This window comes from Neomonachus schauinslandi, chromosome 11, assembly GCF_002201575.2.
Source record: "Neomonachus schauinslandi chromosome 11, ASM220157v2, whole genome shotgun sequence".
Classification (NCBI taxonomy): Eukaryota; Metazoa; Chordata; class Mammalia; order Carnivora; family Phocidae; genus Neomonachus; species Neomonachus schauinslandi.
In genome coordinates, this window is record NC_058413.1 from 14,842,507 (window position 1) to 14,863,456 (window position 20,950).

The window sequence follows — 20,950 nt, forward strand, 5'->3', positions numbered from 1 at the left end:
GGGCTGCAAAGCCGGCTCTCCCGGAGGTGGAGCCTACCAATTCAGGGGCGGCGGGGGGGACCGAGGCCGGAAGGCCCGGCCGCAGTCTCACCTACACGGGAGCGCGCAGAGTGAAGGGGGCGTGAACGGCGCCGCGGTGTCCTCTGGGAAATGGAGTCCAGCCCTTCTGACAGGCCCAACCCACAACGGGGCAGCCTCCCCCCGGCCTCAGGGCAATTGTCTTCCCGTCCCACAGGGCCTGGGGCTCTAGAGCACCGACTGTTGTGCCCTTTTTTTTTTTTTTAGGTACCAACACAAACCCGAGGCATTATGGGGGCGCGCACGAAGACAGATGCACGACTGAGGTGTTAGGTTCTGAAAATTCACCCACACTCCCCTTCAGAAAGACAACCTGATCCCACCTGGATCATTAAACGGGAAAGGGGTATCTAAGCCTCAGCATTTCATTTACCCTCATAGGACTAGTAAAAGGAGGTCCCCTCTCACTGCCAAGGCTGTCACTTGTGACTTGTCTCCCTCTTCTGCGTCTGGAGGCAGATCCTAAAGGACGGTTTCCTCCTCCGTGGCCGTGCCCCCACCCCTAAGAGAAATGGTTTCTCTCATTCTATCTTCCTTTTGGTCTTTCTGTACAAACAGCGCCAGACCTATCAGTGAGGCAGCCCCGAGGCATTTATGGCCAAGCCGCAGAGTGACAGTGGAGAATTTCTCTCGGGGCCCTGTGGGGAAAACAGGAAGTGGTGGAGGCAGGACGGGCAGGGCGCTGGAGAACCTTGTGCAAAGTGGCCCCCAGGCCCATCCATTTGGTTGGGGCAGTACAGTCTTCAAATGGAGCACAGTTTTAGCAGGACCCTCCACTGCCCAGCAGCCACAAACTCCCAACCCTTTGACTCTCCTTTAATGCCACATGAGGATCTCCTTTGCCCGGCTCCCAGGAATGTTTGCCCTTCTCAGTCTGCTTCACCTCTAGAAAGCAGCCAGGCGCCTCAGCCTTCCAGCCCAGAAAACAGAAGATATGGGGGATGGGGGGTGGGTGGAAGAGCCGTCATTCGTGCACATCCCAGATCTCAGAGAGCAGCGGGGGAAGCTTTTTGTCCTGCAGGCGCAGTGCAAACACTTGCTCTGAATGGACACTGCTCAGTGTCCGGAGGCTCACCAGTTTCATGAGCATTCGTGGGAACATCAGTCGGTCCTGGGGGAAGGAGAGAGACAAGTACAGTTTCTGTCTCTCCCCAGGGAAGAGGGCAAGGGTAGGGGAATTGTGGGAAAGGTAGTGAATTGTCTGTGCAAGATGTAGTCAGGGAAGGATTCTTGAAGGGAAAGTAGGTGTCAGGGGATGAGTCTGTGGGGAGGAGGAAAAGGGGGGAAACGCAGGGGGAGACTCACATGAGGGTGGTGGATGGAGACATAGGCATGCAGGGCCTCCACATATGTGTGTTGCAGCCTCTCTACCTGGAGCTGGTCTTGCACGTTGGGCCGGTCTATAGGTCACCAACAGAGCTGAGGAGCAGGTCTGGCCAAGGTCTTAGTTCCATACCCCAAATCATAACCCCAAATATATGGACATGCCCCACCCAGCCCCTCCCCAAAGTAGCACAGCAAGGGCTTCCACTTGCACAATTCCTGCCCTATGGGGCCTGCAGCCCCCTTTGGTGCAAATCTCTTGCCCCTTTTCCCGCCTGCACCTCCTCGCACCTGCAGAGAAGATGCTGATGGCAATGAGCAAAGCAAACTCGGCATCATTGAGTTGCAGCTCATTCATGGCTCTGGAGAACTCGAAGATGGGGTTGATGAACTCCACCTGCAGCCCTGGGGAGGAAGAAGGGAGGCTGGGACATGTAGCACGGGCAGCAGGAACTTCCTTCTCTCCTCCAACTCCTCAACTTAGAACTGTTAGGAACTCGCTAAGAAGTCTTCAGGGCTCTGCTGGGCAACATTAGGCAAGTTTCTTAACTTTTCTAAGCCTCCTCTGTGAGCTGGGAGTCCTATCTGAACTTAAAAGACTGTGGTGATGGTGAAATCACAAAGCAGGCAAAGCATGTAGTGCTGTGCTTGGCCCACAGGAGGTGCTGGATTCAATGATAATACCTGCTATTCCTGGAATTCTCCAGGGCCCCACACGACTAGAAATAGAGGCAATGCTTGTTTTTGTTTACAAAGAAAACTTTTTCACTGGCAATTGGCCTTACTTATTTGAATACCAGAGATACATTTCATGTTTCACGTCCCAGCAGGAACATAGCAACGTGGTTGAGGGCATGGACTGTGACATCACACTGCCTGGGTTTGAGTCCTGGCTCGACCATTTATTAGGCTGTGTGACCTTGGGTAAGTTATTTAAGCTCTCTGGGCCTTGGTTTTTCCATCTGTAAAATGGAGATAATAATAGTACCTACCTCATAATGGGTTCTTAGAATGGTAAACTACTATATAAGTATTTGTTAAATTAGTAAATGAATGAATAAATGAATGAGTAAACGTAGAACATAGAACCAGTTTTCTTGCCGAGGAGGGTAAAGTTCAACAAACCATGACCTACAGTCATGACATCTAAAGAACACTTCTCCCATTACAAAGGCTCCCCACCCCACCCTGTCCCCTAGGCTTTCTCAGATTTCTTTTAGCAGCCATCTGCTAACTTTTCCATTCGAGGCTTCCTGATTAGTCACTTCCTGTACTTTCACCCTGATGTTTATCAAGTGTGTGTTGAGACAGTTGAGACATTTAATGGATAAGTGCCATTTTATAAAGCCTTTCTTGGTGGAGTGTTGAGCCTCAAAATGTGCTGAACGGCCCCTTTGTACAGAGAGGATGGGGAGGTTCTGGAGTTGGGCCGTGCGCCCTACCAGGGCCGCTCATGCTCGCTGAACACGCGCCTCCGCTGCTATTGATCCACATCCGGAGTTGTCCGCCGCATGCAGCACACGGTAGCGGATGCAGAGATGGACAGAGACCGAACAAAAGAGAGGCCCTGCCCCTCCTCCCCAAGACCTCACTGACAAAAAGAAAGGCAATCATGATGGCATCAAAACTGCTTACGTCAATGAAATCGATAAATAGGTGCTGATTCAGATGGCACGAGTCCACAAGTGCTGAAGCAACACCGTAGACATGAGAATGGCAAAGGGTTCAGAAAGGAGGGTGTTCGGAAGGAGGCGGCGGCCATGCTTTGGAAGGACGGGGATAATAAGCATTTGGGGACCAGGCAGATAAAGGGAGCAGGGCTGGGCTTTGAAAGCTGGAGAAAGTCATCAAATTGCCCCATTAGGTGCCTACACACTCCAGCAGCTCACGGGGCCCTACAGAAGGCAGGAGATGCCCACAGAGCTCGGCCATGCCCTAGAGTTTAAGGGAGGCCTTCCTAGAAAGTTCACTGGGGGGGCCTGTGTTGGAACAAGAGGCACATGAGCTGCTCTGTGTCACCAGAAACCAGAGAAGATTATGAGCTCTGCCCTGGAAACCAGGACCTACCAACCCCGAGAATGGAGTCATAGCCTCAGCCCTATTTCACAGACCTACTCCCTCAGATGTTCAACTACTCGGTCTCCTGTTGAGCCGAAGTTCTAGTCTCTCCAAAACCCTCTCAGCCTTCCATTCTCTCCCACCCCCACTCCCATAACACAAACATTACCAACAATTGAATATGAGGAAACCAACATTGCTTAGCCCGCAAGCAAGTAGCAAAGAGCAGCACTGTGAACTAATTCTTGGAGAAAACACTCCAGGTACAGCATGGGGATGGGAGTGTTTACTCTTATCCTAAAACTGCCCTAAAATTGCCATGTTTCAGCATGTTTTTAGCTTTTCAGAAAAAGCAACTGAAAAAGAGTAGGGGGCAAAATCAGTCCACACAATCCTTAAAGAGCACAGTCAAGTTCATCAGTAAATACTAAAAGGCTCCGTGCAACGGTTTTCAAGCTTTTTCTTTTTCTAGCTGTGAAATCATTTCTTCAAGCAAAACATTATGCAGAAGCACAATATTAAATGGAGTTTCTTGTTTGGCTAGAGAGGATGAAAGACAGTCCTGTGCCTCTCTGTTCCTCCTCTAAGGTGACACTTCTATGGAGCCCCTCAGGTTCCCTGAAACACTGAAAACCACTGGCCAAATGCAACAGAGGACAGGGGTCTCTTTGGAACAGCGAGAGAGGCCTATCACCACCCCAGCTTTCTATCTTGGAAAAACAAGTGGAGCCTTCCCCATACAGCCACCCAAACCCTGGGCCTGTGTCTCTGTAGTCCCTATGAGCCTGATGACAAAAAGTGTCTTTCCATCCAACCTGATCCTTTTTTGATCTCAGTTCTTACCTGCTTTGGCAAAGTCTTCCCGGTTATAACTGAAATCCTTGAGGAAGGTGATACTCTCACTCCCGGGGTTGTACCTCCGAGATGTCTCCAGAAGCATCACCTGCACATAAGGAGCAGACCTCAAACAGGGACTCAGAAGGCTGGTCTTGGCATGGGGCACCTTGGCTCCCCACGTGGCTGCCTGGAAGCCCCTGCCGGAGACAGTCCCACCCTGGTGCTCCCTTCACCCTCGGCCTTGCCAGCCACCTCGATCGCAGAGGTTTTCAGCAGGGCGATCTGGTCCTCCCGGCTGAGCTGCAGGAAGCCAGGCAGCTGTTTGGCAAAATCAACAATCTCCTGCACAGAGACGATGGCTAGCTCGGTGAAGTGGGCAAAGCGCTGCTGACGGGCCTCCCGGCTCTGGGGATCGGGTGCCATGGGCCAAGGCTACGCAGCAGGGCAAGGGCGGAAAAAACAACCAACACTGAGTCAGCTATCCAGAAGTCGCTGGGCGCTCTGGGCGCAGCCACCTCACCCCAGTTCCCTCGGTTACCGTGACTCGAAGCCGGTCAGAGAAAGAGCGTTGGTTGCACTGTTGCTGGGCGGCCACCAGCTTCTCGATCATGCCCCACTGCTCGGGGCTGAGCTGGGGCAGGACTTGGGGAGGTGAGGACACCCTTGGGGTCATGGACGTGGCCTGAGCCTGTTCCTCCTCTTGCCGCTTCAGTTTCTTCAGGCGGATCTGCTCTTCGGACAAGACACCTAAGGACAGGGTTGGACGTGCAGAGGGGAGAAGCGAGGGAGACAAGAAGCAAGGGTGGGGCAGAGGGGTAGTTTGAGGCTCTAGAAAAGCAGAGAGCATCGGGTAAAGTCAAGGAAGAGATTTTAACCCATACTTGGGGACTGTGTAGGAAGACCCCGTAGGCTCAGCTGCCTGTCTGCTCTCACACCCCGGTGCCCCTTTCCCCCCAGCCTCTCCCCCCAACTCCTGTCCCCAGACACTCACACTCCTCCCGCATGCCGGCCTGGCGGCACTTCCGAAGACGACACTCCTGACATTTGCGGCGCATGTAGGTGTCCATGGGGCAGTGGCCCCCGCTGTGGCAGACATAGCGTGCCCCTTTGATGACGCTGCGGCGGAAGAAGCCCTTGCAGCCCTCACAGCTCAGCACGTTGTAGTGGAAACCGGAGGCCTTGTCCCCACACACACTGCACAGCTCGTTCCCCAGCATTTTGGGGGCTGGCCCCTTTTTCCGCTTTTGTGGACGCAGCTCTGGATACAGGGGAGAGCCTTCATGTTCTTCTCCAAGGAGAAAGCATGCCCTGAGTACTCAGTGACCTTCATCCCCTTCACTGTATGCTGTCTAGTCTGTTATGAGAAAGTAGCTCTCATGTGCCAAGTGCTATTCCATCCTAGGTACTGCCTGAGCCCTTTATATGCATTGATCCTCACAACCGTAACAGATAGGTCCCGTTATTATTTCCATTTTACAGATAAGGAAACTGAGGCTCAGAAAGGCCCAAGGCAGAGACATTTCACATTCAGATCACCCAGATCTAGTAGAATCCAAAGCCTTTGGATTTAACCATGATCTTATAAGGTAAACAGCCCTAAGGTACCCCTCCCAGATCCAGGGGGCCCCTACCTCCTCCAAATCCAACAGCTCCTCACCTGTAGACTCTGGAGGGGTATCCACCCCAGGGAGCAGGACTGCGGGCTCTGCTGCCTCCAGCCCTGCCCCCAGAGAGCCCCCAGCAGATTGGGGAGTGCTGGCTTCCTCCCTGAGGACGCCAGTGTTGCCTCCCAGCGCCTGGCTGCCGGCATCTTGTGCATTTGGCTCCCACAGCTCCACTGCAGAGTCTGAGCCCCGAAAGAGAGGCACAAGGGGGTCTCAGGTCCCTCCCGTCCACTGCCTCAGCATCCTTCTGGGAAACTGCAAATTTATCTCTACCCCTAGAGGGCAGCAGGACCCTGGAGTTTGTGTGGGCTCTAGGGCTAGTCACTTGCAGTCCCCTGCACCTCAATACCTTAGATGAGGATGTTAACCTTTGTCCCCTTGAGGGGCTGACGTGTATCCACTTCAGAGGTCAGACAGAACTCTTCAAAGCCAGTGCTGGTAAGCACTAGACAAGCCAACTCTCCCCAGCAGCAAGCCCACATTGAGAAGGACCAGCACCAGACCCAGCGTGGAGGTAGTCTGGGCAGAAGGAGGCAGGCAATACTGAAAACGACTCTGGACTGCTCTCCAGGGCATGGCAGAAGGCAAGTAGTGAAGGAGGCTGATTCCTGAGGGAGGAGAGGAGCTGGGACCTGAGCGCAGAGGAGAGGGCTGGAGTGAAGAAGCTTACCGGGAGAAGCATCAGGCACAGGGGCCTCCAGCCACAAGGACATCTCTTCCTGGAGCCCTGGACATTACCAAGGAGGCTGTCCTGCGGGAATGACCCATGTTACAGTCTTCAGAACTGGGCTCCTTTCTGGCCTCAGCAACCTTCTCCTCCTGATCGTATAAGTACTAATACACCCGCTAACATTTACTTGCTGTATATGTATATATCAGCCTGTGCTAAGGCTTTATATGCCTTCCTCTTGATATGCCTATGATATCATGACTATTCTTAAGCCCATTTTGTAGATGAGGAAACTGAGGTTCAAAGAGATTAAGTGAATTGCCTATAGCCACACAGGCAATGATAGAGCCAAGATTCCAACTCTGGTCTCTCTGAGACCAAAGTCTTAGCTGTTGGCTGAGATGGCCACCTTGCCACCTTTTCTCCCCCAGGGGATCCCTCCAGGCCATCACAGAGTGTTTGGGCACATATGCCCAGCTTCTGTCAGAGCCCCTTATCCCCGCCTCCAGCACTGGGGACAGCCAAAGTTGGCCAGGACTAGGGCAGGGGATTGAGGCTCACTCACCCAGTAAGACTCTTTGTTAGATAACTTCACTGCTGTCACTTTCCAGGGTCCCAGAACAAACCTCCTGCCTCCAGGAGTCGCTCCATTTCACAGCCAGGACCCCCTCCCCCCAGAACCCCTCAGGAATTATTCTGGGACCTAAACAGAATCCTGTTGCTACCTGGGCTGCCATCACCATCATCCTTCACTTCTCCCCAGAGATCCCTTTCTAAGATCTACAGGGTACCCACCCCCCCATCCCAGACTCACACACAGAGCCCCAGGCCAGTGCTGAGGAGCAGACCCACCGAATCCCCCAGGCCACCAGACTGCCTGGCTGGGGCAGTCTCTGGAGCCCCCTTGCTGGGAGGGGAGGACGGTGCAATCCCCTGTCTGGAGGCCTCACGCTGGCGGAGCCGAGCCGGAGCTGAGCAAGTAAGGGACCGGAGCCCCAGGGAAGTAATGTGGGGAAAGGCTGCGGGGAACGACTGCCAAGGGGTCGGGCCACTTCTCCTTCCTGCTCGGCAGAGCGGAGACAACTGACCAGAGCCCTGGCCGCCGCCCCCCACACCCACGGGGCAGCTTCCCCACCATGTTGACTCCTCCCCAGCCCGCCCACCCGCCCCCTCAGCCCAGCCTCACCCCTACCCCCCCCCCCGCCCCCCCCCCGCCTGGCCCCCAACCATGATAGTCGCATTTCCCTGTAAACCAGCCCAGTTCCACGTCTCTCCCCTTCCTCTCACCGCGGTGGCTCTTAGCTGCTCTTACAGGACTGTCTCCCCAGCACCCCTACCCCAATCCCGGCAGCCTCCAGAATCGGTGTTCCCTCCGCTCCATAGACACCTCGTAGAGCAAAGGTCCCGGCACTGGCCGGAATTGCGACACTGAGCCCCAGCCTGCTTTCCCAGCCTCCCTCCTCCTCCCCTGCCTCTGGGAAGGGGCCAAAAAGCTCCCCCCACTAGCCCCAGGCCTCAGCCAAACTAGTATAACTCCAGGGATGGAGAGGCAGGTGCTTATCCTTCCAGGGAGTCTCTGAGTGGCAGTACCCTGCAGGGGGCCACCGAGATGTGAGCAATGGCAGGCCTGGGATGGGGGTGGGGGCGGAGATGACAGGTGACCCAGGTGCCAGCCCAGGATGGACCTGGGAAGGTATGCAGGTTCTCACATCTGGGAACCGTTCCATCTGATGTGATGGTAGGTTCTATCCAGCATCTACCACAACTTATAGCCATAGCTGTCCTGCCCTGTTCCCTGGAACGTGAGATCCATCCCTGAAGGGAGATACCATGTTTTATTGATTTTATCTCCCCTGTAGCCCAGGGAACAGGGCCTAGCACAGAGCAGGCAACAGAGTAGGTACTATGTTCCTGTTTGTTAAATGAATAGGTGAACAAGAAAAATAGTATGATCCTCCTCTACACCTGTTAACTCTAGTTCATTTAATCTCATCATGTTGATTTAGCACCTGAGCTCTGGGCCTGGCTTTGCCTCTGCCTCTTAGTAACTATGATCTTGGTTAAATGAGTTACATAATGTCTCTGAACCTGTTTCCCTACCTTTAAAATAGGGATGATATTAATAATGGTTTTTGCCACATAAGGTTGTCATGAGAAGGAAACCACATATTACATAGCTCAATGTGTGGCACATAGTAAGTGTTGAAGAAATGGTAGCAGTTATCATTCCTCTCTCAATCCTTTCATCTATAGGTCTTCCCATCACCTCGAATCTGTACACTGTTAACCTTCCAGTGCTTGTTTCCATATACAAACCCCTCACTATCTCTTTTGGTCCTTAAAGCAGCCCCAAGAAGGAGGGAGGGTAAATAAGAGGAGCACCATTTCACAGAGAGCACTGAGCTCATGGGAGGGCCCTTTCCAAGACCATACACAGTTAGTGACCAAGCTGGGATCAGCATCCAGATGTCCTCACTCTAGTCCCTGTGCTCGCTCTTTCTCCTGTGTCCGAGTCCAGGAATACTCGTCTGGTTGCCTCTCAGGTCAGGGAGACCAGTGAAGCACTAAGATGGGAGAAGCTAGGGCTGGTGGGCTGCAGTGGGAGAGACAGAGCACCCTGGGGATGCTTCGGTCCAGATGTGGGAGGCGAGGAACTGAGGTTACTGCTGGTTGTTCACCCCCTGCCCTGCTCCCAGTTTCCTGCTCCCAGGCTCTTCCTGTTTTGCTGTGAACTCCAGTTCCCATGGGCCCCACATTAAAGGACAGAAGGACAGAGGGCCAGGGCAGGCAGCCAGAGGGATTGAACCAGATGAACAGGGCACCAGGGAAGAGGGAAAAGGGAAAGAGTGGACAGAGGGTGTGGAGGAACAGGATGGGAGAAGGACAGGGAAAGCAGAAACAGAGAAGGAGCTTGGTGAGAGATGGGAGGAAGCACAGGGTGGGGCGGGGGAACAGGCGGGGTTGGAGAGCAGAGACTTGAGAAGACAGCAGGCTGCGTGGTGTTGCAAAATCTGCCCATGTATTCACTTTCACATTTCAGAAAAGCCCCTCTGACACCCCCCATCTCAAAGTTCTGCCTCCAGTTTTAGCTCTTGTTCCCTCTTATCACAAGATCATCGCCTCATAAGGCCACCACCCTTGTCTGAGCATCTCTGAGTCACGAGCACAAGGCTCTCCATTCCTCTTGCATGTGTTCCTTTCCTGATTTTCACAAGGCCCCAGCTGTTCTGGGAAAGTAGACACCAGGGACTCCAACCCCTGGGAAATTGCAACCATCCTGTCCCAGCACCTACACCATCCATCCAGTTCCTCCTCCACCTTTCCCCACCCCCAGAAGTATAGCCAGAGATGTCACCGCAACACCTGGTTACAAGGAACATGGGCTGTAACATGGTCTGGGGCTTGATGACCTATCATCTGGGAGCTGGAAAACACCTCTCTCATCTACTCCTGATCCTCAGCTCCCTCTCCTGACACCCTAGTCTCCCTGTAGCCCAGGACTCGCGAGCACACACGAGCCCCATCTGGAGCCCCTTGACCCAGGCTAGCACCAGTTGCTCAACAAACAGGTCAGGGCACCGTCCCCTCCAAGCCAGGGAGTCAGTTCACTTTATCTCAGGTAGAGAAGGAGGAAGCACTGACTGTGCTTTACTGCCGGAGCTACCCCTTCAGGTTACAGGGGTTCAGGAACCTCCCCCACCATGAAAAGGGAAAGGAGAGGAAAACGGAAGAAGACCAAAACCTGTTGGCACTATCTCCACAGAGTTTCTGCAGGCCAACCACTGGGACTTCTCTCCCAAACCAGAGCAAGTAGTCAGATGATCAGCAGCTGGGGTCACATGTCTCACTTTGCCAGACCCACCCCCACAGAATGGTCCCACCAGCCCACAAGTGTTAGGTGCAAAGCCTCCCAGTGCCATAGGGCTTTTCCTAGGTTTCTTTGGCTCCTAGGGGATCCTAGAACCTTTGGGGATCTTCCAGGTCACATTTGTGACCCCTAAACCTCCAGAGGCTTTTACTTGAAGCAAGGGGAATCTTGAAGCAAAAACAGAGGAGCATTCACCAGTTCCCAGTCACATGTACAACTTGATAATTCCCTTGAAAGCACTTGAAATCCCATGAAGCAGGCCACAAGGTACGGTCTGGAGGGACACACTGGGGAAATTGGTTCTTGCTCCCTCCTTCACCATTCTGGAAAAATGCAGAGTGTGGGGGTCATCTTGCAGGGCACTCAAACAACTTCTGCCCAACCTCCAATCACAAGATAGAGAAGAACCCAGGAATTTCTGCTTCCCAGGCCTATGAGTTCAGAGATGATATACCAGGCAAAAAGGAGAAAAGTAACTTTTATTACTACACAGATTTATCTTTGCATGTGTTATTTTATTTATCCTCATATATAACCCTAGGAGATAGTTACTAGCAAGTGGGCAAATATCAAATTTGAATACAGGTATAACTGACTCAAAAGCTCAAACTCAAAATCAAACAAACAAAAAAATACCTCACTCCATTACACAAAACTGCCTCCACAGATGGAAAAAGTGGTTAACTCACCTGGATTTAGGTTTGCTTCTGACAACACAGGGTGGAACAGTGGTTTCCAAACCTGGCCTCATTTTCAGAGATTCTGATTTATTTGGTCTGGGGTAGGCCCCTGTATCTACCTATCTATCTATTTACATGCCTAGTTTTTTGCATCTGTAGTTAGGAACCAAGGTATGCAGACCACAGAATCATCTGGTAAAAAATATGTAGAAGCTGGGGGTCAAGAAACCAGGGCTTAGCTCTTGGTTCTACCATGTACTTGTGGTACAATCTTCACTCTTCCTGGATTTGTTTTTCCCTACAGAAATGAAATAATATCTGCTCCATCAATCCCTCCTACATAGGATACTTGCAGGCACAAAGGGTACAGACATACTTTAGCAAGTGGGAAGAAAAGCAAAAGATGAATTTGTTCTACTCGCCAAAATTTAGTGAGCCCAAGATTTACATTCTGAAATCACAAAGGTCTGGCTACAGTGCAAGAAGAGTAAGGGATATATTAAAAGAAACACTCAAGAACTCCCACTAATATGCAGAATTTTGCCTGTTAGCTGTGCCCCATTCAACCCCACCAATGTGAAAAGGTTTCCTTTGTCAGAATCTCTATTGAAAGTATTTGGGGGCCACCCAATATGGGTTAGCAATGCAGTTTGAGTAGCCTGCAAGAAGTGGCACATTACAAAGACTAATTGGGAATCAGAAAATTTGAGTTAAATCCCTTCTCCTAAACTCTGTGACCCTGGACAAGTTCCTCTCTGGCTTTGTTTCCTTATCCTTTAAGGTAAGGGGACTAGGTTAGATTGGGGATTCAGAGATGCTGACTTATGAAAACTACTGACGTTCTTCATGAACCTCTTGAGATTATGTGCAAAATTCCATTTGTGTGTGTGGACATTTTTCCGGAAGACAGGGGAGTAAATTTTCATCTGATTCATAAAGGCCCTTGTGACTAAGTAAGAAGATTAAGAGCTATTTGACTACCCATCCTTCAGCTCTCAATTTCTATTCACTCCTCCATTACAACTCTGTAAGGTATATATAATAAGGTATATATAAATAATTGGATCCGAATAGTTCTAATTGGATCCCATATAGTTCTCATCAGGTTTTATTTCTCCAACCACCTGAAGTGATTTTACTTCCAGTGGGCAGATCTGATTCAAAGCACCCCAAGGGCCTGTGATCCTGGAGCTCTGAGTCACACCAAGCTCAGCCACAAAGTCATGAAGCTAAATTGGCTGCACCTGGATCCTTACGGCCAATGCCTAGAGCGCCTCTGATTCTGTGGAAACTCCACTTACTCCCACTTTATGATATATTCCTTCCCCTTATCCCTACAGATCTCCCCACTGGTCTGAAATTCCTCCCCTGTGGATTCACTGCTTTGGTTTCGCAAAGTCTGAACATACGGTGCAACCCACTCGTTTCGGAGGAAGCATGACACCTTGCAAGACATCCAAAACTCGGAAGTGGAAGGATGAGAGGGCAGGGAACGGACTGGAAGGGAAAGTGAGAGGTCTCCTGGAGCTTTGCTCAAAGACTCGAGCTGTAGGCTACACTGGGACTAACCTCAAGAGCTCGGGGAGTCCAAAGAACTGTTGACACGCTGTGCCCTACACCAAACGGAGCCTCTGCCGGGGAACAGAGCCAGAGTCAAGGCTCAAATTCCACCAGAAGGCAGTAGGACGCCCTACACTTCCCAACCCTCGCCTCAATTCGGCAGCGGCTCTGGCTCTGAGCTCAGGCCCGGCGGCACCCCGGCCCGAGGGGGCGCTCGCTCTCCCATCCAATGTCCGGCCCACAGCAGGCGCCACCTTGTTACTGGATCTCCGCGGCAGAGGCCAACCCGAGCTCGGGGTTCTCTTTACCATGACGAGGTCTTCAGCATCTTCTGCCGCGCGAGGTTGCGCTACACTCCCACGCTCCTCCGCCCGGCCGCATCACGAGCCTCCTACACGCATTCCCTCCCAAATTCCTCCTTCTCCCACCATCGGCCCATCCTTTAGCAAGATGGCGGCGAAGGCACTTCCGGCGTGTGTCCTTACCGGTGCGTCCGGGCGGCAGCTGGAGGTGCCACGCAGCGGGTTCCAGCCTTTTTGCAGCATAGTCTCTAACGGTGATGGCGGGCAGACAGTTTGCGTGGAGCGGGGCGGCTCTTCTCCATCTCCTTCTTGGCGTGAACCTGATAGTGATGCCCCCCACCCAGGCCCGGAGTCTGCGCTTCGTTACGTTGGTAATGAGAGACGCGGTGGCCCAAGGGCTCGCCAGAGCTGGAAGGGCACAGGCCCGCTGTTGGAGGGAGGGGCGGGGCTTGTGCTGGGGTCGGGGTCTTTCAAGGAGCTGAAGCCGGTTTAGGAGGAGACGACCGGCCTGGAGGGTGGGGGTCCGGTTCGGAACTGGGGTGGAGCCCGAGTTATTTTCGGCGAGCAGGCAGGGTGTAAGTACTTCCATATCAGGGCATAGGTCGGGTGAGTCTGTCCTGGGACAGGGCTGTTACAGAACGGTCAAGAGACGCACCCTTCACCCTTAAGCCTTTGGTGATTTTCCCTCTATTTCCCCCATCACCTGCATTGCTTTCCTTTCTCTTTTTCTTTCCCACCTGTATCTTTGGCTTCGCCTGTGGTCTCCAGTGGCATTGGTTGGCCAAATTAGAATCTCTGGCACCTGTTCAAAGTTACTGACTTCTGAGTTGGGGGTCTTTTGCAGTGGGCAGAGTTAAGGCTTCACAGGAGTAGGGCTTCCCTCCCCTACAGGGGGCAGAGGTGGGCTCTGTGTCCCCATCGAGGAACCTTCTGACCTGTAGGCAAACCATTTTCTTTCCTCAGCTGTACCGACATGGAGACCGTTCGCCAGTGAAGACGTATCCCAAGGACCCCTATCAGGAAGACGAGTGGCCTCAGGGGTTTGGTCAGCTAACCAAGGTGGGTGGGAAGCCAGCCCCCACTCCGGGGGTGCTGTAGAATGAGTGACCTCGAGAGCAGGCTACAGAACTTGGGGGCCCCACCAAACTGTCATTTCCCTTGTAGGTGCTGACTTTGACCAGATTTCTTTTTTTTTTTTTTTTAAGATTTTATTTATTTGCGAGAGAGAGAATGAGAGACAGAGAGCATGAGAGGGAGGAGGGTCAGAGGGAGAAGCAGACTCCCTGCTGAGCAGGGAGCCCGATGCGGGACTCGATCCCGGGACTCCAGGATCATGACCTGAGCCGAAGGCAGTCGCTTAACCAACTGAGCCACCCAGGCGCCCTGACCAGATTTCTTAACCTTACTTTCCTCTGTGCCCAGGACAGGTGCCATACACAATGGGCCACTTAATAAATGACTTCTGTGATCAGATTAACCCACTCCTACTTCCAGCCAGGGTAAATTTGGAAAGCAACAGTGCCTAAGCCCTGTGGGACTTGCGAGCTGTCCCTTCCCTGTTAACTCTTGGGTTTGCCCACAGGAGGGGATGCAGCAGCACTGGGAGCTGGGCCAGGCTCTGCGGCAGCGCTACCACGGCTTTCTCAACACCTCTTACCACCGGCAAGAGGTAAGGCTGGGAGCTCAAGAGACAAGGGAAATGGAACCTGCTGTTCTCACCCTCTGCCCTCAGGGAGCCTGGGGCACTCTGGCCTCCTTCCACGCATTTTTGGTTACACCTACAGGACAAGACATCCAAGAGCTGTGTAGAACAGTTCTAGAGACCAAGTTGCCCCTCCTTGACTTGAAAGGGCAAAACAGATCAAGCATCCAAGCTCAGACTTAAGGGCCTGGCAAAGTCTTTTCTGATTCTTTGAAATAACCTGGATTTTCCATCCAAGATGCTTATTGAGTACCTACTAAGGGCAAAGCGCTGTGCTAGCACTTGGCATGTAATGGTGCACCACACAGGTATGATCTCGGTCTTTATGGAGCTTAGAATGTAGTGGGGGTGACAGATGATAAACCGCCCAGGGCCAAGAGATAAAGAGCAGGGATCACATGTAGAGAAGGCGTGTCAGGGAAGATTGGCAAGTGTTGCAGCTCCTTGAGGCCCTCTACCCAAGGATGGGGATCGCTGTTCCTCTGGTTACCACTGTGGGCCACAGGCATCTCAAGAGTCTCTCGATGTTATTGTTCCCTTGAGGTCCAGCTCTATCCTGGTCTTGCCCTGCCCCACTGCTTCCTCCTCCCTTTGCACAAGCAATTATCTCTGTTCCTTCTTTCCTCTCCCTGATCTCTAAGCCACTTCATAAAGGGGTATGTGTGGTTGGAGACAGTTTCTGCCCTCAAGGACCCTGATGTTGATAGGGAGATAGGCGTTGTTAGAAAACCAGACAGAGAGACAGAACTGACAACCTTAGTGACTAAGCCCTTGGGACTGGGAAGGCATTTGAACTAGAGCCATTCCCACAGGAGTTCTTCACAGAGTGGTGACAGCTAGCCCCTAGCTGAGTGTTTGGGCCTTTGCTGAGTAGAGGGACAAGGAAGGTCAGAGAAGGGGAGAGGGCCACAGTTTGCTGGGTAACCATCAAGAACAGGTGCTTCCGCTACGGCCCCACCGAGGGGCCAAAACTCGCCCACCCCACCCCCACAGGTGAGACTGGTATTGTCCTCTGCAGGTTTACGTGCGAAGCACAGACTTTGACCGTACTCTCATGAGTGCTGAGGCCAACCTGGCTGGACTCTTCCCTCCCAACGGGATGCAGCGTTTCAACCCAAATATCTCTTGGCAACCTATCCCCGTCCACACGGTGCCCATCGCTGAGGATAGGGTAAGACTGGCCAGCCCTTCCCTGGAGGCGGTGAGAGGGATGACTCTGGCCATGAGCCTATCGATCCCCAACTCCTTCCCTGCCTCTGTTTCCCCACTTTGGTCTGCAGCTGCTGAAGTTCCCGTTGGGCCCATGTCCCCGTTACGAGCAGCTGCAGAACGAGACCCGACAGACACCAGAGTATCAGAATGAGAGTATTCAGAATGCAGTGAGTGGGGTTGAGGTGGAGGTCAGCACACTGGTCCTTTCTCCCAGGGCAGTACTCATCCCCTTGATCCATTTTTCATAGCAATTTCTGGATATGGTGGCCAACGAGACAGGGCTTACAGACGTGACACTGGAGACTGTCTGGAATGTCTATGACACACTCTTCTGTGAGGTGAGCCCACTTAGGGTCCCCGGTATGGCCTTTCTTCCCTCGCACCTCCACAGGCCCAGGTGAGCAGGACAAGTAGCATACAGTGCCTGGATACCACTCCCCCTGGGGAGGTCCAGGCAAGCCGCTTCTTGTGAAACAAAGGAATTTCCCTCATGGGTGAAAAAGAACCTCAGAGTGGGAAATGGTTTATTACATGTCAGCAGTTCTTGCCCCTCTCCACCCAGAACTCTCCTGGTATCCGACTCTGTTCTGCTGAGTCAAGCTTTTCGTGCCTGAGCTTCCTTTCCTGTGTCCTGTCCGCCATGTCTCCTGGTTCCAGTCCCTCAGCCTCACGTCTCCTCTCCTCTCCCTCCCTGACACACACACAGGCACCTTCCCGCTGGGGAGGAGAGCTGTCCCTGGAGAGGCTCTGGCCTAGGCCTGGGGAGCTAACCTGCCCACTGCGATACACAGCAAACACACGGGCTGGTCCTGCCGCTCTGGGCCTCACCCCGAACCATGCAGCGTCTGAGCCAGCTAAAGGACTTCAGCTTCCGCTTCCTCTTCGGGATCTACGAGCAGACAGAGAAGGCCCGGCTTCAGGGGGGTGAGTGACAAGAGCAGTGCGTCACTCCCCTCCTCAGGACCCTGCAGCATTAAAAATCTTCTCACACACTTACTTCTCCAGCTCTGGTGCTCTCTGCCCCTTAAAACCAGACCTCCCCCGTTAGCCACTGAGGTCTCCCCATTGCTCCAAATGCTTAGCTCCTCTGTCACTGTAGAATGACCACTGTCAAGTTTGTGTGCTTCTTTCCTACCATTCATATTCTTAAGCGTCACCCATGTCAGAAGATCCTCTGTCTCCTTAAATGAATACCTACCTCCAGAGAGCCACCAGGGGCCACTTTGCAAGAAGGCTGAGAGTAATACAGATGCCAGTTTCTTGATCCGAGCACCCAAGGGAGGGCCGGCTGTCACACCTTCCCGAGCCTGCATGTGGCAGAGCTCCCAATGCGCAGCCGCCGTCTTGTGTGTTCTGAAGCAAATGAAGTTTTTATTTGTTCCAGACTGGAGTAATTGTTCAGTTACGGGCAGGGCCTTGCAGCTCATTTATAAATGGGCAGGTCTCTAGATCTGTGTTGAAATATGGATGTCTCATTTTATCTTGCTTCCCTCTGTAAATGTGAACGATCTTAGAGAACAGGGGTGCTGGAGAGTTTCCCGCGTGGTTCCCATGCCCCTAAGAAGAGTTCCCTGTGCAGGTGATCAGACCCAGGACTAGCAGAGGGTGAAGGGCCACAGATAGGTCTGGTCAGAAGACGGGGGTAGCTGGCGCCACTGACCCTGGGGACTCTTCTCCTTCAGGAGTCCTGCTGGCTCAGATACGGAAGAATCTGACCCTGATGGCTACCTCTTCCCAGCTCCCTAAGCTGCTGGTTTACTCTGCGGTAAGCTCCCATAGTCCCCAGCGTGCCGATGTCAAGCAGGGAGCTGGATTTCCTCTCTTCAGCGCCTGGGTGTGGGGGCTGGGGTGGGTACGCGGTGCTGACGGGGAGCTCCCCTCTCTTACAGCACGATACCACCCTGGTCGCTCTGCAGATGGCACTGGACGTCTACAATGGGGAACAGGCCCCCTACGCCTCCTGCCACATATTTGAACTGTACCAGGAAGATAACGGGTGAGTGTAGCCACGGGTCTGCCCTCTGGAGGGGCCCTCGTGTGGTGGCTGTGGGCAGCCCAAGGGCTCAGTTACAGGTCTGCAGAGCAGCTTCCATCTCATCTCCTGTCAACCCTCAGGAATTTCTCAGTGGAGATGTACTTTCGGAATGAGAGTAACAAGGCTCCCTGGCCCCTGGCCCTGCCCGGCTGTGCTCACCGCTGCCCACTGCAGGACTTCCTTCACCTCACAGAGCGCATCGTGCCCAAGGACTGGCAGCAGGAGTGCCAGTTGGCGAGCGGCCCCGCGGACACAGGTGAGCTGCTGCCTGCCTCTGTGAGGAGCATCCCAGAACAACTTTCAGTTCCTACCCACAGGTCTCCAGAGAGCGGCTGCACCTCTAACCCCCTTACTCATTTCCCCAGACAGCTCACTTCCCCACCCTGAGACCACCGCTCACGTCCTCCCTCCTCATTCTCAGGCAATGGCCTCCCTTCTCGTATCCCTGAGAAAACGGTGCTGTCCAGGAGAGCAGGGGCTCATCCTCCCACCAGCAGATCTTGCAGCTCGCTTGCTGGTGTGAGCCACTACCGAGGGCCAAGCTCTCCACGGACACTCCGGGTCCATCTCTTCTCACTTCCGCAGGGACTTGTGGGGCCTCAGTGTTCCCTGTCTACTGGGTCAGTCCCATCTTGAAAGTGTAAGGAAGACCTGTCAGGGCCCCATCTTCCTCCAGCCACCGCTCTGTCCCTGATCCCTGTGAAAGTGGAATCCTTTGCCTAGACTCTGGTTTTGCTTGTTCTGTCACTCATGCTAGACAGCCTTGTGTCACCTCCTCCAGTGAAGCCACTTTCCTCAAGGACCAGTGGCTGCCTCTTGTCAAAGCCTGACCAATTCTTAGCTTCTCTCATCTCTTAAGGGCACGATATAATAGACCTTTCCTTCTTTAGACACTTTCTTGGCTTCTCTGGTGTTTCTTCTGACTTATACTTAGCTTTCTTACTGGCTTTTTCTCCCCACTAAACAGTGGATGGCCCAGGTCTTATCCTGGCCCTTCCCCATCTGTGCCCACTCCCAAGGTGATCCCAGCCAACCTCGTGGCTTCACATACTACCTCTATGCAAAGTTCTATCCTTTTATGACTCAGATTCATGACCTGTTCTCTGAGCTACAGACTCACATATCCAGCTGCTAACTTGAGATCTCTCCAAGTTGATATGTCTGAAACCAAACACTCTTACCCCTAAATCTACCCTTCCCTCAGGCTTGCCCATCTTAGCGAATGCCACATTAGTCACCTACTTGCATAGTGTGACCCTGAGTCCTCTTGAATACCATCTTTCGCAGACCCCATATCCAGTCCACTGGCAGATGCTATCAGCTTGACCTTTAAAATACATCCTCTTGGGGTGCTTGGGTGGCTCAGTCGGTTAAATGTCTGCCTTCGGCTCAGGTCATGATCCCGGGGTCCTGGGATTGAGCCCCACATCGGGCTCCCTGCTCAGTAGGGAGTCTGCTTCTCCCTCTGCCTACCTCTCTCCTCTCTCTGTCAAATAAATAAAAATTTTAGTATATATATGTATAAAAATCAGTTCACATCACTACTCTTCTCAGAATCTTCCAGTGGCTTCCCATGACAGTGAGAACAAAATCCACGTTCTTCTCCATGGCTTTCCAGGTGCTTCTTGTCTGATCCTCTGCTCTGATCTATTTGCTCCTCACTTACTCTGCTATAGTGATACTGATTTCATAGCTGATCCTAGAATATGCCAGACTTCTTCCCACATCAGGGCCATTTGTACTTGCTTCCTGTCTACCCACCCTCTCCGCCCTTGCCCCAAGACCCTGTTCTCTCAGATCCAAGTGTCTCAGTGACTCAGGTCTCTGGTCAAAATGTCATTTCCTCAGTGATCCTTTCCCTGACTGACCTACCTTTCCATCCTTTTCTCTTTGCTTTGCTTTGTTTTTTGTTTTTGTTTTTGTTTTTTAATTTTTTATTTATTTTTTGACAGAGAAAGAGACAGCAAGAGAGGGAACACAAGCAGGGGGAGTAGGAGAGGGAGAAGCAGACTCCCCGCTGAGCAGGGAGCCCGATATGGGACTCGATCCCAGGACCCTGGGATCATGACCTGAGCCGAGGGCAGACGCTTACCGGCTGAGCCACCCAGGCGCCCCTGCTTTGAGTCTCTTTATAGCATTTGTCACTAACCCATGTATGTCTCCATTGTAAGAGCACCTGGTGTACGGTAGATAGTCAAATATTTGTCGGATGAACACTGATAGGCCCTTTTTCTCCCTCTCCCCCACCCAGAGGTGATTGTGGCCTTGGCTGTATGTGGCTCCATCCTCTTCCTCCTCATAGTGCTGCTCCTCACCGTCCTTTTCCGGATGCAGGCCCAGCCTCCTGGCTACCGCCACGTCGCAGACGGGGAAGATCATGCCTGACAACCACTCAGCCCCCTTCCCTCTGCCTCCTAGGGGAGGTGGGCTGGGCCCTTGCTCCTGATTGTTGCTGCTCCCCAGCCCATGGACAGGAGACCCTGGGATGGCCTCCCTCGGATGACCCCAACCTAGATGAACAAGTGGGACTCAGCTTTGCCCATGGCACCTGTCATTCAGCATTCATGTGCCTCCCTGTTCACCAAGTACTGTGTTGGACTTTGGCTTCCTCCAGACAAGATTTGCCTCCACCGTGCTTACTAAGGACCAGAAGTGTAGACAAGTATTCAAGTTTCACTCAGGACCTGAAAAACTGAAGGAGTTAGTGCTTGATCAAGCCTTGCTCTCTCTTCCAGCCCGGGGTTTTTGGCAAATAGTTCAGAGGACACGGTCTTGCCTCTCAGTGCTTATTTTAGTGGGAAAAACTGCCCAACATTGGAGGTACAGACACTGGCTGCTAAGGAACCGGATCGCCCAGAGGCCAGCCAGCCAAGTTTTCCTTTGTCCCCCTGAAGCCACCATTAGAGTCAGACCTAATGCTTCAGGCCTCTCTGTCACGCTGCAGATGGAGCAGGTCAGGAG

General features: G+C 52.8%; 2 protein-coding genes across 5 annotated transcripts; one reads left to right on the forward strand and one right to left on the reverse strand.

Moving 5' to 3' along the window:
- Positions 1-948: 948 nt before the first annotated feature.
- On the reverse strand, positions 949-6,673 carry NR1H3 (nuclear receptor subfamily 1 group H member 3). 2 transcript variants are annotated; one of them, XM_021684800.1, is made up of 9 exons: positions 6,631-6,673; positions 5,954-6,142; positions 5,288-5,554; positions 4,835-5,043; positions 4,549-4,728; positions 4,303-4,402; positions 1,693-1,806; positions 1,384-1,478; positions 949-1,189 (listed from the first exon to the last, which is right to left on the reverse strand). In XM_021684800.1, exons 1-9 carry the CDS (start codon positions 6,671-6,673, stop codon positions 1,043-1,045), a joined length of 1,344 nt encoding a protein of 447 aa, XP_021540475.1. In that variant the 3' UTR covers positions 949-1,042. The 2 variants fall into 2 exon arrangements, with proteins under 2 accessions (XP_021540475.1, XP_021540476.1); XM_021684801.2 differs by lacking the exon at positions 4,549-4,728 and having other exon boundaries at positions 1,021-1,189.
- Positions 6,674-13,261: 6,588 nt separating this feature from the next.
- Positions 13,262-20,948, forward strand: ACP2 (acid phosphatase 2, lysosomal). 3 transcript variants are annotated; one of them, XM_021684799.2, is made up of 11 exons: positions 13,262-13,411; positions 14,004-14,099; positions 14,623-14,709; positions 15,761-15,913; positions 16,023-16,121; positions 16,203-16,292; positions 16,746-16,878; positions 17,637-17,719; positions 17,844-17,950; positions 18,070-18,245; positions 20,241-20,948. In XM_021684799.2, exons 1-11 carry the CDS (start codon positions 13,298-13,300, stop codon positions 20,372-20,374), a joined length of 1,272 nt encoding a protein of 423 aa, XP_021540474.1. In that variant the 5' UTR covers positions 13,262-13,297; the 3' UTR covers positions 20,375-20,948. The 3 variants fall into 3 exon arrangements, with proteins under 3 accessions (XP_021540474.1, XP_044775779.1, XP_044775780.1); XM_044919844.1 differs by lacking the exon at positions 14,004-14,099 and having other exon boundaries at positions 13,288-13,411; XM_044919845.1 differs by lacking the exons at positions 16,023-16,121; positions 16,203-16,292 and having other exon boundaries at positions 13,288-13,411.
- The last annotated feature ends 2 nt before the right edge of the window (positions 20,949-20,950 follow it).

Excerpts from the sequence above, each read along its gene's own strand:
- NR1H3 (XM_021684800.1), bottom strand. The coding sequence starts at position 6,673 with ATGTCCTTGTGGCTGGAGGCCCCTGTGCCTGATGCTTCTCCCG. Across the intron at positions 6,143-6,630 it reads TGTGCCTGATGCTTCTCCCG|ACTCTGCAGTGGAGCTGTGG; the intron begins GTAAGCTTCTTC and ends TTCGGGGCTCAG. Across the intron at positions 1,479-1,692 it reads CATCAGCATCTTCTCTGCAG|ACCGGCCCAACGTGCAAGAC; the intron begins GTGCGAGGAGGT and ends GGTGACCTATAG.
- ACP2 (XM_021684799.2), top strand. The coding sequence starts at position 13,298 with ATGGCGGGCAGACAGTTTGCGTGGAGCGGGGCGGCTCTTCTCCATCTC. Across the intron at positions 13,412-14,003 it reads GTCTGCGCTTCGTTACGTTG|CTGTACCGACATGGAGACCG; the intron begins GTAATGAGAGAC and ends TTCTTTCCTCAG. Across the intron at positions 14,710-15,760 it reads CCTCTTACCACCGGCAAGAG|GTTTACGTGCGAAGCACAGA; the intron begins GTAAGGCTGGGA and ends TGTCCTCTGCAG.